Source organism: Python bivittatus, unplaced genomic scaffold (assembly GCF_059951505.1).
Source record: "Python bivittatus isolate LINGU-HERP-01145 unplaced genomic scaffold, Pbiv_v1 ctg000840_np1212, whole genome shotgun sequence".
Lineage (NCBI taxonomy): Eukaryota > Metazoa > Chordata > Lepidosauria > Squamata > Pythonidae > Python > Python bivittatus.
The window spans coordinates 41010772-41029340 of NW_028277113.1; the positions used below are offsets into that span (position 1 = coordinate 41010772).

General features: G+C 36.1%; 1 protein-coding gene across 18 annotated transcripts in view; it reads left to right on the top strand.

Moving 5' to 3' along the window:
- Window positions 1-18569, top strand: part of DTNA (dystrobrevin alpha) — a 213036-nt gene that overhangs the window by 116395 nt on the left and 78072 nt on the right. For all 18 annotated transcript variants that reach the window (XR_015794029.1, XR_015794028.1, XM_088130800.1 and 15 more), the window contains 2 exons: window positions 1171-1238; window positions 5205-5285. Coding sequence is in view for 16 of the 18 variants with exons in the window: in XM_088130795.1 (XP_087986921.1) it covers window positions 1171-1238; window positions 5205-5285 (149 nt within the window). In the remaining 2 variants the exon portion in view is untranslated. The remainder of the gene's footprint in view (window positions 1-1170; window positions 1239-5204; window positions 5286-18569) is intronic.

Genomic DNA, 18569 nt, shown 5'->3' on the forward strand with positions numbered 1-18569 from the left:
GATCTTTTTGGCTATAGGTATTATTTGCTGCTCTATTATTTCTAGTGCTTCTTTGATCTCCCTTGTTTCTAGGTGATATTTCTTGATCAGGTATTCTTTGGTCTTCTTGTTCTTCAGCTTCTTTTCTTTCATCTGTTCTAGCTTGCTTGCATCTGATCTTAGCATGCTGATCTTATTTTCCAACCTGATCTTCCATTTTGGTGGTGCACTGTTTGGCTTTTTTCTTGTTTGTTGATTTTGCATCCAAGGTATTCAGTTATAACTGCAGCCGTGCTGTACATTAGTTTGTTTGTTTCTTGCAGTGAGCTGGTGCTTATATTTGATATTATAATATTGGCATCTGTTAATACTTGTGCTAGCTTTTTTTTTTTTTTTTGCAACAAGCTTCAATGCAAGTAACCTTATTCTGTTGTTCTTGTGCTGTCTAGATGCTCAGTTGTTCTTTGTTTCAATTCCTCTTGTTTTTTTAGTTAGAGGGCTTTGTTCTTTGTTCTTTCTGAGGAGAAGACAGAGGAGAGGGTGCCTGATTTGGGAATCAAAATGATTCAGTAGCTATGGTGGCTTCCTCTACTGCTGACTCCCCCCGATTTGCCTCTACAGTCTGAGTTACTTCTGACAAGGCTTCGATTTCTTTGCCTTGGGTAGACTTTGCAGTTCTTCCAATTTTACTTTTGTGAATACTTTATTTTGTGTTATTAATTATTATTATTATTAATTATTATTAATTATTATTATTATACTATTACCATTATTTGCGTAAAAGAAACTTGCTCCTCTACTGACAAATTTTATACAAATAGTATAAAAGTAAAATTGACATAAAACAATAGTATAAAGGCTTGTAGTGACAATAGAAATATAGTTCTTTTTACTGACTTTGTGAAAAAGAGTAATTCCCCCTGCAAAATAAACTGCATCATGAGCACAACAGTGGAATAGTATCTGAAAATATCAGTACAAAGTTCTTAAACAGAAGTTTGTACTGATATTTCTAAACACTATTCTATGGAAGAGTTTATGGGAGAAGTTTAAGGACAAAACTATAGCTTGTTTGTGGTATAGTTGAATATACAATAGGAAAAATAATGCACTGGAACATTTCATATATTTTATAAATGTTCTTAGTTTACAAATGATTCTGAAGATGTGTTTAATGTTTTTGTTGCTTAGAATGATTGAAGATTGTGGGAAAAGAGGAGCTACCATGGCAGAAAGGAGGCAGCTGTTTGCAGAAATGCGTAAGTGTTATGGCATTTTTTATTTTATTTTATTGTTTTTCTGGCAGATGGAAGATTTCTTGCAAAAGGCCAACAAGATAGAATATATCTTTGGTAAGTATTACATGGATTTTTGCCCTGGACTATAGGCAGTTTGTTCTACAAGACAAGAGTTTTCAATACAAAGCAGGTGCAAGAAACTACACTTAATTGACCAAATGCTGCTTTTTTTATTTCAATGCTAGTTTTTACTGTTAAAAGATATAAGGCTAAATATCTCTAATATTCTCTCCCTGGGAGAAAAGGAATGTGAAGAGTCAAAGCCACTGTTTTCCACCAGAAACCATACTGAATCTCAATATATTTCCTCACTGTAATTCAGTTTTCTTCCACTTGATGCCCCCCCAGCTTTGTTGGGACTGAATTTCCCCCAGTGCCTAGATAGCAGAGTCAAACGCTGTTCTAATTCTGTATAATCTCAAGTGTATAATCTTGTTCTGTGTAATCTGTGCAATTCTATATAATCTGTTCTGGGTTTTTCAATCCCAAGCAATGCACCAACATTTTTCTGGCTTTCCTAAAATCTCAATTTTTAGTTTCTTAATTTTAAATATGTTTAAAGATTGGCCAGAATACAAATGTTGTTTGGCACTTTTCTTGACTTATTTTGTGTGTGGAGTTGAAGCAGTGTGAAGTTGACATTAATATTACAGCTGTGCAGTGCTTCAGATTGAAAGGCAAATAAGGTTTTTTTGAAGTGTAAGGAATCATATGTAGCAGCTGTCTGCAGTTCCTTAATCTGAATGTGTCTTTTCCTGGAATCATGTGCTGCCAGTGAAAGACAGCTATGCGATTCCAGGAAGAGAGATGCAGACATATGCCACACACTCCAAAGAACCTTTTTGCCTTCAAATTAAGTGTGCTGCACAGCCCTAATTAAGATACTTTAACTTGCAGTTGAGCATGTTTAGCTGGATCCTTCACAATGCACTTGGTAAGCAAATTAATGCCATCTAAACATTTTGAACTTCAGCTCTCATCAGCCACAAGCAAAGTCTAAATAAGATAGCATTATAACATATAAAACACATATTTATTGACCTATACATAAAGATGAAAACCTATATCAGTTTGTTGCACATGACTTCAACCATCTCTTCAGACTTATCAATGTGATGGATTGCTCCTTTGCTCCTTCAAGCAGATCTTAAAAGATCGGTATTGCCTATTACTTATCTCCATTGTTAATGTCCCAATTAATACTTGAGGTATTATTATTATTATTATGATTGTCCACCAAAAGAATCTAGCCTTTAAAAAATAAATGCATTGTCTTTGACTGTAATTAAAACAAAAACAAAAATAAATGCATTGTCTTTGTGATTAAAACAAAAACAAAAAATCCCAGAAATACTTTAAAAAGCAAAGAGCAACATTAATAATGTTCAACCGTTATCATATGACATAAAAAAAAAACCAGCTTGGGATCACTGAAATGGTTTCTCCATGTGTTTAACAACATGACCAATGACTAAAGTAAATTCCTAGGATGAAACAGTAAATGGTTCAGAACAATCTTTGCCAGCAACAGATGGTATTCAAGCAGCCAGTTGATAAAAGGAACTTGTCAAGAGTATTTGGCAGATGAAAAGGAAAAAGGAAGTAAGAGTTTAGCAATGAAGAGACGGGGGGGGGGGGAACTGTTTCCCTCCCTCCCCAATATGGAAGTTAAAATGGAAAGTCCATAAGTATTCCTTTTCTGTGCTCTAATTATAATGCCAAAACAGAAGACTTTTTTACTTTACAAATGATATTTGCTCTCAGAGTCTTTGATAAGTGTCTTGATTTATATGTTATCACGTTTAAAACTCTGAGAATAACTTCATGATCTCTTCCTTGGAGATCTGTGACTTAATTTATCTTGTGGTATCTATCATGCAAATACTGACCAATAAAAAGTATAAATTAATTCTTGCATTTAGCAATCTGGAATAGTTCTGTGTATTTTCATGGAAGGCGCTTTTTGAGGACTTCCTGTTTTGTAGTCACCCCAATCAGACAAATGGAAACTTTTCCAAATCTGCTTTTACATCAGCAAAACAGCATTATGTTGTTGTTTTTTTAATTTGGCAGGGTAAAGTTGTATTGTCTTTTAACTAACCACATACAAAAGGCTTTCTGAGGAGAGGAGACATAATCTTTGCCCCATTTCCTCCTTTTATGAGACAAAGAGGGCACAACTGATATCTGAAATTTTGTCTATTCGAGACAAAGAGGGCACAACTGATATCTGAAATTTTGTCTATTCGCATCTCTTCACATAGATGACAAAGGAAAATAAAGGTGCGGCCTTCATAAATTGGAATGACTTTAGGAATTACTTCTCCAACCAGGTGTCTTAGATAAACACTTCCTTAACAACTTTTAAATAAGACCTCATTGCTGGTCAGCGACCAACCAAACGTTCCCATTTTGCTAATTAATTTTCATTATTTTATCATAACCAAATCATATTTCATCATGTTTTGAGAACAGTATATCTTTTAATCATAAGATTGAACCTGGTTGATTGTAGCCTTGGAGAATTATCTTAGCCTAGTTATAATAAAAACCAGATTCGTGCTTGCAGAGTAGAGCATTATTTTTTTTCTTTTTCCTGTCTTTTTCTCAGAAAGATCCCCAGATTAAGATAATCTCTGCTCCAACATTACAAATAGGTTGAATGAACTAAAACATAGTAAGGTCTCAGGCAAAGAGCCCTCTTGCAATCTGTGTTCTCCAATGAATGTTATAAACAAATTTATCCAAGGACCATAAGTAGGTCATATCTGGTTTAAAGATAACATGTCAGTTTCAGTCAAGCAAAGATGCTGAATCACATTTGATGCTAACATACCACTGAGTGCTTTTCTAGCTTGGTTCACATAAATTAGGAAAGGACAATTCACTGTTAACAGCCCAAGCCCTTTCTATGTAAGTCTGGAGCCTCCCAAACCATACACCAAATTCTTTGGGAGAGTGAACCACAGAATTACAACATGATTTTGTGCAAATATTAGGAAGAGAATTAAAGGAATAGGTGTGTTAATTCTCTGTATCTATTATTGATAAAAATTAATTTTCCAAGTAGCTAGAAACAAAAAAGTCTTCAACCCCAGCCTGCCACTTTGGTAATAGTGTCACATCGCTGCCCTAGCTCATAGTTACTAAAAAAAATCAATAAAAATTGTTGCCCTTGGATGCAAAAATATTACCTGTGCCTGTCATAATCAATAGCTTGAACTTCCACTGAAATATTTGTGTGTGTTTATCACACTTAGCTTGCCGTGCTATGCCCACTACCTTCAGGAGGACCTCTATCTATTAGTAGAAATACAGAAATCCCTTCTGCTATTTGGATACAGCTTGAATACAGTTTTCTTTTGTAATCATATCTTTGCTGTTCCACCTGGTCAGTCTTATGTAGACTTGGAAGCAAAACAGGGTTGGGCCTCATTTCTACTTCCATGGGAGGCCCCAAGGAATACAATGGCTGCAGGGTAGACTAGAAAGTTGAGAAATATCCTGGAAATGAGCAAGGATGAACCAGTTCTGTATTGTGCCCAAACTGTAGGAAGTGTCCATGAAGTCACCAGTTGAGTTCAGTTCAAAAGAGGTTTTTTATTTAAACTAAACTGTTAATTTTAAGAGCTTTCCCTGTATTGGAACTCAGCTGTTTGGTTTTGTTTTATTTTGTTTGCTTGTGGCTTGATCATATTGGGGGTCAGGCAGCATATAAATTTAATAAATTATTGTTATTATATTGGTTTTCAGTGTGATAAATAGAATGTTTGCACTTCCCCTTGGTAAACAATTTTTAATTTTCTTATTCTGTGGAGGTAATAAAAGGCCCTAAAATATCCTAGCGAAAGCCTATTTGAATACTGTTGGTGAGGTTCAGGCACAGAATACATCTATCATAGCACATGTATACTTTTCTACCATTAGGGGCTCAAGATCTGGATCGTATCCGTTTGTCCACCTACCGAACAGCATGCAAGCTGAGATTTGTGCAGAAGAAATGCAACTGTAAGTATATCATGGATTGATTTGTATTACCTTCACTAGTCTACTACTGCGGAATTGTGCATGTTCCCCACCTGTAGGAATTAATTTTAATATACATTCAAAAAATGCAAATAATAATGCCTGACTCTCCAGAAGATCAAGGTAACCTACAGCTGTTAATTATACCAATACGTTTATATGTTTGGATGCAGATATAAAGAGGATAGAGCTCGCAAGCTGCTCAGGTAAAATTCCAAGGTAAACTATAACAAACAGCTTTCCTCTCATAATTTTGCTGTTTAACACTATTACATTTTGTTTATTTTATTGGGTATTATCTTTTGCAGCTGGGTGGAACTTACTTTTAAACATCTACAGTAATAACATTAATTTTTGCTTTCAGATTTTTCGCTGTTAGAATGGTAAACAAATTAACATGTTTTACTTGTAAAGAACTAATTATATAAGCTATCTCTGAAAATGTGACATGTTTCTTAAATTATCAGCACTATACAATTATTTGGCAATATCTGTTAGCATTTTGCATGCTACAGGAACGCATCAGTAGCGTTTAAAAGATATGGGGTTTATTTGGGAAGGAGTTCCTTCTTTGGTCTGCCTCCCAGGTAGGTCATGAGAACTTCCTAATGAATACAGTACAGCTCTTTGCCGTGCAGACCTCATGCCTCACTGTTTACTATTACTTTGTTGAAACTTGACTTAAGTGGATTTTTTCTGCCTGTGTCACTAATTAAAAGATGTGTCGCTTTCATGGTTTAGGAGGTTTAAAAACAGAAGAAATAAGCATAAAAAGCCTTTCCAGTTCAGTAGAGCTAATACATTTAGAATCTGCTCAGTGTCTCTCCAGCTGTTTACCTCCCCAGTTGTGTTGATGGATTGCCATATATTGGTTTTCACCAAGAATGGGCAATCTGTGGGTTGCATGCAATCCTTGGTTGCAAAAAAATATGGCTTTTAGAACAGCGAGAAACCCCACCTGCATTTCCCATTGGATGGCTGATAAGGACGATTGGTTGCTGATTTCCTGTAAATTTAGAAACCAGACTATAATACAAGAAAAAAATCATATTGTTTAAAATTGATGGGGCCACAATAATAGAATTAAATTTGTATCTGGCCCATGAAAAGCCTACCCCTTTAAAACTCTACTCTCTTACTCTTCTACTGTTTATTTGATTAAGTTAAGATTCCTAACACTTCTCCTTTGTTCTAAATTTCTACCTAGGACCTTGCCTCCTTCAGTGGCAATATTGAAGTTGTTTTAATACATCCCTATCCCCCTTCATCTTTACCATTAATTTCCTTCTGAATCTTTATAATTCCTTTCTTTCTTCTCTTCTAATGTACTAATCTTGCCCTTCTATGTGACCCTTATTCCTTTGTCATCTCCCATATAACTTCCACCATCCCACCTTCTTCCATAAGCAGCACAAATAAAGAAGTAGTGTCCTGCAGTGATTCAACTGTTGGTCTGGAAGAAGGATAGGCAACCTGTAGCCCCCGGGCTTTATATGGCTCTTGGCCCCTTTTTTGGGAGTACCAGAGCCCCCTCTAAACAACATAGATGAAAATCGGCACTATGGTTCAAATCAGAAATTATGGTGCGTTCAATTATTGGTTCAGCCAGAATCTTGAAAAGGTGGAGGCATGGGAAGCTCATGAGCATTACCTACATCATGGGGCAAGAGTACATATCTGTACGAACAGTTCCAAGGAAAATAATGGTAAATGTCTCATTAATAATGAAAACTTCATCCCTTACATTCAAAGTTTTCTGTAGCCTTGACCTGCACTAACTTTTGACTCTTGATTTTCATTATATCCTTGACTGTAGCCTTCACTTCTGTAACTCCACCACTCTCAACTACTTAAAGACCTTTTGCTTCCCAGCGTGACTCATTCTCATTTTCCACTGCTGCTATTCTCTCCTTGAACATAGGCATTGTGCTATCTCATTTTTTTTCACTCTCATATATGTATCCTCTTCAAAACTCCTATTTTCCACAAAGTCATTAGGCCAACTTCTTAATAAACAAAATGTCAGTATCTGTGAGAGCACTTACATTCATGCTTTTAACCTTCCTTTCTCCTTTCATTCCTTCCCCCTTTCTCTATTACTTTCTTCACTTTATATTTTAGACTGGCTCATCTTAATCTATGAAATTTTCTAAAAGAAACAGTGTAACTTACAGCGCTATAGCTATGAACAAATCACTCATTTGTTGACAACAAAGATTTTTATATAAATATAGAAAGGAATCTATAAGAGTCCTGATAATAGTTTCTGCAAAATTCAAAATGGGCTGTGCATGTTTGGCTAGGAAGGGCAAGAAAACAAAATAGATGCCACCCACAATTATAGAAATATAGTATATGATGAGGAATGGTGAGGGGCTCCAAGTTAGATGTACAGATGGCACCAACATGAATTTCAGGCCTGATTTCAGAATAGTATAATCTGTAGGCCACTGTGATAATTAGATGCACTGTATCACTTTTAAAATTGGCTTTCCAGAACTATTGTTCAGTTTTCCTTAGTCTAAAATGCTTCATATGCTTACAATGCATTTTTTATGCTTTATTTTTTAATCATTTATTCTAAAAAGCATTTAGTAAGCTAAAATCTGCCATTCATGTATACTGGTCTACAACAGCTGAGTCAGAGTGTAGCCACATACCATAATTAAAATTTTACAAGCAAGCATTGCTATACAGCTGGGGAGCTACCACCAGACTTGCTGACTTTTACTCAGTTTGCTATGTGATTATTTTAGTGACAACTATAGAAAGAGCAAAGATAGCTGATTTCCTGAGACGAGAACAAACAGTTGATGGTCAAAAGCTTCAAATATAAAGTCAAGCTGATTATTCTGATGTGGGGCTTTAATTAGAGCAGCCAAATCGAGAGTTCATATCCCTGACGGTTTTTAATTTTGCATCTTGGGGTTTTCTGTGTTGTTTTTCTCTTCTCTTTTCTTGTAAAATTTTTTTTTTATTTTTTTTGCTTTGCATTGTCTCTAGAACAATACCATGATTTTCATGGGAATTAGAACAGTGCTGTGCTGACTGTGAAGGAAACCTTGTTCCCATCCATGCCTGTCTTTCTTTGAGTCCTTCTTTTCCTTCCTCATATTTCTGTTCAGTCACATTGACAGGCATGTAGGCCAGTTAGCTTTAGTTTCATGTATGCCTTTGGGCCTCTCTTTTCTGCTTATCACTTTATAGCTTTATATCCCCTTGTGTCTAATACATAATAATACACCCTTGTAAATTAAATGCAAGTGCTGGTTAAAATGTACTTAGATATGTTTCAGTGTGTCATACTCTGGACCAGCCTTGTAGTTAGCCAGTAGCAAAATAGAACCTAGGAATCAGGACTTCATATTATGAAGCAAAATGAGGGTTCACTGAATATCTGCATCCCGTATTTCTAAAATCAGTTTCCTCTGTACACTGCAATCCATCAGCTTTCCCCTAGCCAGGAATAGATGGCTATTCCCTCGTCTCTCAGAGCTCTAAATCCACCGGAGACCGCTGTCTTGTGGTCTTCTTGCAAGGAGCAACTATCAGGAGCAACTGTAGACAATCTCAAGTCCTCTCTGTGTCCAGAGAGGAATTATGAAGAGCCGGTCTACTCACTGGCTCTTCATTCCACTGCAGTCATTGGCTCCACTGTTTGCAGAGCCATCTTCAGTTTGCCATTTTTTCCCCAGAAATCCGGAAGATGCTGGATTAAGCAAGCATGCTATATGTGTTTATTTTGAAATAGGTTTTGTTGGCTTCAGTAGGACTAACTGGGAATGGGGCCTACTTCTGAACAAGCATGTAGTTTATGTTCATACTACTTATGTCTTGTTTATTTGCATTTCTAACAAAATAGGATTTTAGCTGTTTTCTTGCTTCAAGGTGACATTACAAATAAAGAAGTAAAAAGTTTCACAAAACCTGTGCCCAGAAATGCATGTGAGACAAAATGCCAAAATGTTTTGAAAGATATTTATCCCCATCATAATGTTTGCCATGTACATAAAACGTTTGATGCTTCTTCTTAAAAAAACCTACAAACCTATTTAATACAAGGACTAAACATACTGGTGAAGGTTCTTTAATGCAGTGCCAGCTCAAAATTACAATAAATTAATACATACTAATTACAATGTGTTCCTATATGTATGTTTCATGATATCTGTAGTGTATGAACCACAGCATCTTAGGTGATAGATATCTTCAGGACACTAATTCCAATTCCACCATGCTTAAAATGTTTTGATTATCTTCATCTTTGATTTATAGTACAAGAACACTCATAGTAATTTATTTTATGTTAGAATAGAAGACAATGCCACCCTATTCTCAGAATATGTTGCTTTGTGCTTGCTTCATTTCCCATGCCTCATTTGTATGTCTATCAAATGCTGGCTGGGAAATTCTGGGAGTTGAAGTCCACACATCTTAAAGTTGCCAAGTTTGAAAAACACTGATCTAATGTTTTCCTTGCTTCCTGGAAAGAATTCTTGTCTTGGATTTGCCATTCATTTTCAGAACCTCTAAGAGCAAAATAAATAAATTACAAATAAATACCTAACTATACACACTCCTGTTCCATCTAGTTCTTGCAATGCCCCTGCGGACTGTAAACACATAAATGTCAGCATGCATATCATGTTTTAAATTCCATCTAATTTCATTTTTTCAAATCTATATTGATACTGTATTTATTGATGGTAAAGTTATTTTTGTGTTAACTTAAGTGGTTCCTGTTTCTGTAGCTCGCTACTATCATTCATCCTGAGTATTTGATGATGCAATATTTAAATTTGCTGAGGTGTTAATGTAGCCATAAGACTGGATTTTAGTGTTATTCAGTGCATAAAATATAAGCAAAGAAAATATGTCTGATTTAAAGGAACTTATCTACAGGCCTAAAAAATGTGGTACTATTTATAATTTAAAAGCTCTGGAAACCCAGGCCTAACCATGTTTACTTTAACACTTAAATGATTTTAAAAAGTCTTACTTCCACATAAAAAGGAGGAAAGGAATATCATAGCTATTCTACGTATGTTTCCTTTTAGTAGCGTTGGTACTTGGATTTGAAGGCAAAAGGAGAAGAGGACGGCAGAGGATGAGATGGTTAGATAGCATCACTGAACCAATGAGCATGAAACTGAGCAAACTCAGGGAGGCAGTGAAGGACAGGAAGGCCTGGCGCAATATGGTTCATGGGGTCACGAAGAGTCGGACACGACTTAACGACTGAACAACAACAAGTGCCACAGTGTTGCATGAAATCCTCAGATATCCCAGTTGCAGAATCCTGCATTGGCTATAAAATCTCTAACCACTGCTGTCAGAACAAATCCTCTATACTGGTAGAGACACAGCTGATTGTTTGGTCCCATTGGCATAACCAGGGGATGGGTTAAACTGGTTTCCCTTAACTAGTTTTCCTTTCAGAGCAGACCCCCCTTCCCTTCACCTTAGTAACCCACAACCACGAATAGCTGCTGTACAGCTGTATTTCTCTGCCTCAATATCCTCCTTTTGGTTTCTTGTATGATTCAGATGTCTTCTAGCACTAATTGTGAAAATTCACCTTTTGGTTGTACCATTGTTTGAATCCCCTTCTTTTACCTGCTTGGATACATCTTATACTCTCCAACAAACTCTGGTCTTCATGTCTTCTCCCAGCAGGCTTCTCTGACTCTTGTACTGCTCTTTTCTGCCACCAAATCCCTTAGATGCTCCTCCAGGCAACAATCAGTTATTCTCCAACAACTAATTTAGGGCTACTAGAGCTGGGTTGGAAAAATCCAGCAAAGCTCTTCACTCTCATCAGAAGCCATCTGGATTTTTGCAGCCCAGATCTGGTAGCTCTAACTAATTAACCTTTTATTTTTTTTCCTAGATTGGCCAAAGGCAATCATCACTAGACAGAACCTGAGACAAGTTATGATCTTACCCTCTTACAAGCTTTCATTGACTGGCGTACTTTAATAATTTAACAGTTCTGTTTCGACTTTCCAGCCACAAAACACATTTATTCATCAATCCTAGTTACATTATAACTGCCTGGCCCATATGTAAACAAAGACAGGTTCTCCCACTAGTTATTTTCAATAAGCTGTCAACTTAAAGCCTCCCTCCCCTAGCAACTATAACTAGGGCAACCCAATACAAAGTAGTAGAGTCAAGCTTCATGGTTACATTAAAACTTCATTTTACAGTTACTCACAGATAGAAACATTACAGAGATATCAGGAAACAGGTGATACATATGGCTGGCTAGGGAATTCTGGGAGTTGAAGTCCACACATCTTAACATTGCCAAGGTTGCAAAACATTGTACTATAGGAACAGGTCTTAGGCAGATTATTAGAAAAGTAGGAATAAAAGATTCTTGCTAAGGAAAGTTATTTCCATCATATAATTCAATTATACCTTTTAAGCTAATGTTAAACATAGATTGGCTGGATTTACTAAGAAAGCCAATTTGGTCTAGTGGCTAAGGTGCTGGATTAGGAGCAGAGAAACATGAATTCTAGTTCTGCCTTGGGCACGCAAACCAGTTGAATGACTTTGGGCCAGTCACTCTCTCTTAATCTAGTAAGAAGGTAATAACAAACCACTTCTGAAAAAGTTACCGAGAAAACTGCACGTACTTGTTTTTGCAGTCACAGAGAGAGAATGTGTTACTAGAACAAAATATGTTGATGTGTTGTTGATAATGGGCTGTATTGTTTCCACAAATCATCTATGCTTTACGTTGTATTTCTGTATTAACACAGGGATAGAATCATAGAGTGGGAAGAGCCATTTACCCATTGAACCCAACCCCTGCTTAGTGCAGGAATCCAAGTGAAAGTATCCCACACAGAAAGTAATCTAACTGCTGTGCGAAGCCACCCAATAAAAGAGAGCCTTTTATTAATTAGGTCACTGTCAAACATCTGTTAGGATTTTTTTTTTTAATTGGTCTAATAATCAGGAATCACTCTTGTTCACTCTATTCCATATTCTGCACTCTAGAATGAGATAAACTAGGCTCTGACTTCCTTCTGTATGTCATCATTTCAAGTAGCTCAAGAATCCTCTCCTATCTTCCTTTTCTCATGGGTAAACATATCCAGCTCCTTCACTCTCTTCATAGGCTTTAATTTCTGGTCCCTGAAGCATCTTCATAGCCCTTCTCTGAACCTGTCCCAACATCTCTGAATCCTTCAAGTGTGGTGCCCAGAACTGGACAGAGTATTCAAGATAGGCTCTGATTAAAGCAAAATAGAGCAGAACCATTATTTCCTATGCTTTGGAAAGTATATTTTTTTGTTCACGCAACCTAAGTCTGCATTTGTCTTTTTTGCACCTGGATCATACTGGTGGTTGGTATTCAGTTTGCAATTCCAAAAGATTAAAGAGTTTTTTAAATTACTACCCCAGCCAACAGATCCAGAAAGTGAAGGCTGGCAGCATTTTAAATACAGGTATGTAAGAATAGCCCTGCTGGATTAGCCCAAGGCTGATTTTAATTTAGCATTTTGTGTCTCACAGTGGCCAATCAGATGGGGTATTTGCAAGCAGGAGATGGAAATACAGTACAGCCTCTTCCCACTGTTGTTCTCCAGTAACTAAGTTATGGTAACATTCTGCCCCTAATACTGTAGGTGGACATAAAGTCTTGGGAAACCAGAGAAGGCTTCAGGAGCCAACCAACATCCTTTGTTTAGGGCTACCACATAATCAGAGAGCAACAAGAAACACAGAAAATGGTAGCCCTTCTATTGTTGGTCTAGATGAAAAGGTTACTTTTTTTTTTTCAGAACCTAATACAAAAAACTTGTCACTGGGGCATCTGCAGTGGGGAAGGGGGAGAGTGGTTCAAAAAATATGACAACCATGACCATTCAATCAAAGCTTTGCCCTTTTTTCGTGTGCAGCTCATAAAAAAGGAGCAAGACTTCAGCCATACAGTCACGGATGCCATTTTAATATTACCTGCTCTGCAGGTGCCCCTGGTCAAAACATTTTACATACATGATCCTAGTAATCTTTATAGTAGTCCTGTAAAACAGGCCAATTTAATGTTATAAAATGTGGGGTTAAAGATAACAAGAGCATAAATTACTTCATATAACAAGGTCTGAGATTATTTTTAACTGATTTCTCCACTCACATATAATAAAAATAGGATAAATGCATGGCCAGTGCATAATTTTCAATGAAATATTTTTTTCTTCTTTCAGCTCATAATTTGTGACAAAGGCCACTGAGAAGATGGTATCACTAGCTATGTAACCAAACTAGGCAGATGTTCATTCAGATACATAGATGTAATTTATTTTAAGGAAACAGCAGAAATCCATTAATCTTTATTTGTGTTAATCTGTTAGAATGCTAATATGGTTAATATATAAGAATACATATATGTGTTGTTTTCTAAAATATGCCCACTGCCATCTAGTGGTTAGTAATTGGTCTTTCTGTTTTAGAATTAGAATCTGTATTACCTCATCTTTGAGAAGTGATATAAAATTTATTATCTACAATAGACATAATATTCAAGGCTTTCCATTTCATATGAAATCCCAAGCTATTTCTTCTCAGATATACTGTAGCTTTAGCTATCACTATTTCCTTAGCAAGCCTTGCCATTCTATTCATTTTGACAGAGATAGTGTTCAGTTACCTTGTACTGTATTTTTTATATCTGTTTAGCTTTGATGTTACTTTATATCTATTTAGCTTTGATATTAAGTTTGTAACTTCCTGGTCCTTCCTAATTTCTGCTTTCCCTTATTGGCTACCCTTTAGATATATAGGGGCCGCATCTCCCAAAATTCCATGCTGATATTGGCAGTCTTCCTTATGTAATAAGGAAACCACATTTAGTCAGGCTATCTTCAGTATGGGAAATAATGATTGGTAGGCAGGTAGGTAGGTAGATACCAGTGAAAGATTACTCTTCAGTTATATTCCCTGAAAATAAGTGGTCTCAAAAGTCTTGGCCTGAAGTATGAGGATAAATGAGGTTGCTATATTACCAAAGTTAAACAAATCTCAGTTGGGTTGACCTGTGGGGAGGCACAGGGAATCTTCCTTTAGCTATTCAAAGGAAAAACATAACAAGTTGTTATACATTAACAAATTGGCATATTAATAACTTCCAGTGACTGATGCAAAAATAATAATAATTTAGCTCCTCTGCTTTTTCCTGTCATGTTGAAATACTCCTTCAATCGTTTTATCTCTGTAATGCTCCTACAGCTTTTGATGGGTGACCAGTTTTTGAGATATTTTAAATAGCAGTGTATTGGTTCTCTAGTACTTTTCTGTGTACTACTTTGCACACAAAACCTGTTTTGTCCTTGAAGATTTTACTGCAGTTGAGAGAACTATAATAGATATATAAAATACGATTATATCATTTGCAGAGGCATGGTTTAGCTTTTATTTTGCACTCAGCCAATATTTTATCATTCTTATCTCACTTACCTTCCTATCTATTTCTTTGCTTTAAAATAGAAACAAAGAAAAAATGTTTCAAAAAAATAAAACCAAAAACAGAGAAGGGAGAAAGGACACGAAAAAAGACAAAAAGATATATGCACACATGTACAAAACAGCTCAGTTTTTAAACACAACATTAAACATTGACCACCCAGAATAATATTGATCAGTCTTTCCATTTCATCAAAAACAAAAAGCCAGTTCACAAGCAGAGAGTAAACATATATCATCAGTCCAAGGTCATAAATCTGGCATGGCACTGTCTTTCCATCATAAAAGAATAATCTTTTTTCGCTACAGCTCATGCTCAATAAATCTCTAGTTCTTTATATAATGATTAATTCCAAATATTTGGCATATATGTCAAAATCACAGTAAAATCTTTAAACTATATTACTTTTCCTAAAACCACATTAACAAACTTAAAGCAAAATAGGGCATCAGTGGGGCAAGGCCTATCATATGTCTAATTATCCTCTTCATCATATTATGCAGCATAATGAAGTCGGTTGGCAATTAATTGATTTTCCCTCTATTTTTTACCAATAGAGAAAGGATAAGAAGAATTGCTTTATTTTGGATCCAGCCATTACCACAAAGCCAAACCTCATTGGTTATGTTGCATCACAAAACCAAACTGAAGTGAAGCCAGTCCTTCCTGTCCCCATATGTATCTTGTGAGTGCAAAGTGGAGGAAGAAACTTAATAATGCCGAACATCAGTAAGGAATACCATTGCTGGAGCACCACACTTGTCTTTTTTACCCTCCCCTCCGGGTACCCCTGGTTTCTCCCATAAAATCTTAAACCCCTTAAAATGTGTATAAATGGGAAGGCATTTTGGCTTATCTCTAATTTCAGCTGTCTTTTCCATTTCTCATTTCCACACTTTGCTACCACCAGCTTGGCCCCAGTGAGCATGTGCTAAAAATTCATATGAGAAATAATTGGTTTTGACTTAAAGAAATTATTATCTAAAAATCAAATTATACCTGAAATAAATATTTGGATACTTTTAAGAATATTTTTCTTTAAAAAAAACATTCTTAATAATAATTTTATGGGCTACAATAATATGTTTTGAAATTGATAGCCCTATGCTTAGGACAAAAGGACTAAGGAGAAAAGAAGCTTTTCTACCAATGCCAGGATTCCAAACTCAGAATATACAAAGCAACCAGAGTTTCAATCTTCTTTGGATAGTTTTTAGCAATGAAAATGTGGAATATGCCCTTGATAAATAAATGAAATAACTGGGTTCTCACTCTATATCAGCTGACTCTCTGGCTGATAAGATTAGAAAAGGGTCAAGCTCTGATTAACATTGTAAGGTAGCATCCAGCAGGCAGTTGCTTGTTAGGGTCAAAGGAAAGCTAGTTTGGTTTGGGGTTGTTCTTTCCTAGAGTCTCATGATGAAGGTTCCTCTGACATTTCATATGAAGAAATGGCTCTATCTTGGTTGTCTAAGATCAGGTGCTTGTTAGTTGAACTATCTCCATTCTTATTCCCATTTGCAGCAAAGAACAAAGGAAATGAAAAACGAAATAACAAAAATATGTTATATCCAAAAAATATTCATTCAGATAATGAGATGTATACACTATATAATAAATTATTATGTTGAGAAAGAGTTGGATGAGCCAGTGTTAGTTGTTATGGAAAGCAGCACTTTACAAAGGAACATGATAGCTGGATGATGAAAGCACAAGCTACTGACTTAAAGAATATTTCTTCATAAAGAGTTTGACATTTGTTTCTAATTAATATTTATTTAAGTTAGATTTCTATCATGCCTTTCTTTTTGGAGGGCTAACCGGTATAAATTGTACTTCCTCCTTCTATTTTCCCCCATAGCAAAAAGCTGTGAGGTTGGTTGGGTTGAGAGAGAGTGACTGGTTCAAACTCACCCCATGAGCTTCTGTAGCTGAGGTTGAATTTGAACCTGGTGTCCCTGTTGGGAGTCCAACATCTTAACCACTTGTCAGTCTACCCAAACCTAGTGTCTTCAGTTGTACAGATATCATTTTCCACTATGAAGCAAAAGTCCAGCATAACTGAAGAACACAGTTAGTGGGGAAAACTGTGATTTCTGAATGGGGAATATGTAAGATGCTCAGTTGTTCCTACATCACAAAGATGCAGAGAGGAGCCTGTCTCTCTTCCAAATAACTGCTGCATCCTGTTATACCTCATGAGAGTAAGAACTTTGATGTGTTGCATCAAAATATGGCCAAGTATAATGTAAATATTATTACTAGCTACTGATGCAACATCGCATAGTCTCTGGAACTCTGTTCCAATTTGGCCAAATATGTCTTTGAAGAAATAAAATAATTCTAAGAAAACTCATGTAATTGCTCTAAAGTAATTGTATTAACTTTTGTTATTAGATTCCAGGAGGGAACACAGAAAAGTCATCTGCTCGTTTAAGCATATTTTAGCCAGTCTATCTGGCTATATGAAGAAGAGCTGAATCCAGACTTTTTTAAAAAAAAGAAGTTTGTAATTTAGCTCCTATAGGGTGCTAAATTTATAGCAGTCTTAGCTGCCAAAGGACAACCAAGTTTTATTTGGAAAATCCACCAAACAGTGATCCGCTTGTGTCCCCCCAGAAACCCTAAAAAGCTTGTGGATGAAGCTATCTCTCCAAAATGTCCAGAACAGTCAGAATCTTAGTTCCATGCAACTTTTAGAAACAGGTTGTCTCTGATACAGTCCTAATTTCATCCTACAGAATCACAATGTTAAAAGGCTGATATAACCAAAAGTGTTTATTCCTTGATATTATACAAATTATAGTTTGGTCTAGTGGTTAAGGCACCGGGCTACAAAGCAGGAGACTGAGAGTTCTAGTCCTGCCTTAGGCATGAAAGCTGGCTGGGTGACTTTGGGCCAGTGACTCTCTCTCAGCCCAACTCACCTCACAGGGTTGTTGTTGTGGGGAAAATAGGAGGAAGAAGGAGTATTAGGTATGTTCACTGCCTTGAGTTATTTATATAAAAAAATAATAAAGGCAGGATAAAAAAATCTTTTAAAAAAATTGTCATTTGTGCCTCAAGAATAGGATAAATCTGATTTGCTTTTATTTCTGTTTCAGAGATATAGAAAATGCTTACATTATTGTTACCATCTAGTGGTCATCCAGATTCTTGCAATATAGATATGGTCCCTTACTGCAAGTAGTCTTCAAGTGTCAGTTTATATTTGGAAAATTAATAAGATACTTTTTTTTTCCTGTTCAGTTAGCTATAGGGGTAAATAATTTGTCACACTTTGATATAATCATCACTGCATTTATAAAGTGGTTGTAAAGAAATTACACATCTCGAGGATGGAAACTTTCAAGTAATCTCTGAAAACCCATGTGAGAGAACTAATGTAAGGCTTGGATTAGTATCATTATTAATAACTCTCTCTCTTCACTCTCACACAATATGTATTTCACAAATATTTGTAAAAACCCTTGGGGGATCAGGTACTCACAGATAATATTTTTAAAAACAATTATTTTGCATCCATATAGGAGATCTTCAACTAGCCCTACCAATCATGTCCCACCAAAGCTGAGATAAGCCCTGACATAAAAAAATGGAGGCATCATTCAGCCACCTACTTTTAACTTCACCCATATGTCTGATAGCTTGCAACACTGACTGTAACAGCATACCTGTTGCAAAACCAGATCCCCTCTATCAGAAGAAAAATAGAATTGATTCTACTAACTATTCTGTGTCACTTTTGTTTTAGCCTTAAAGTCATCCATATCTCCATGATTATATCA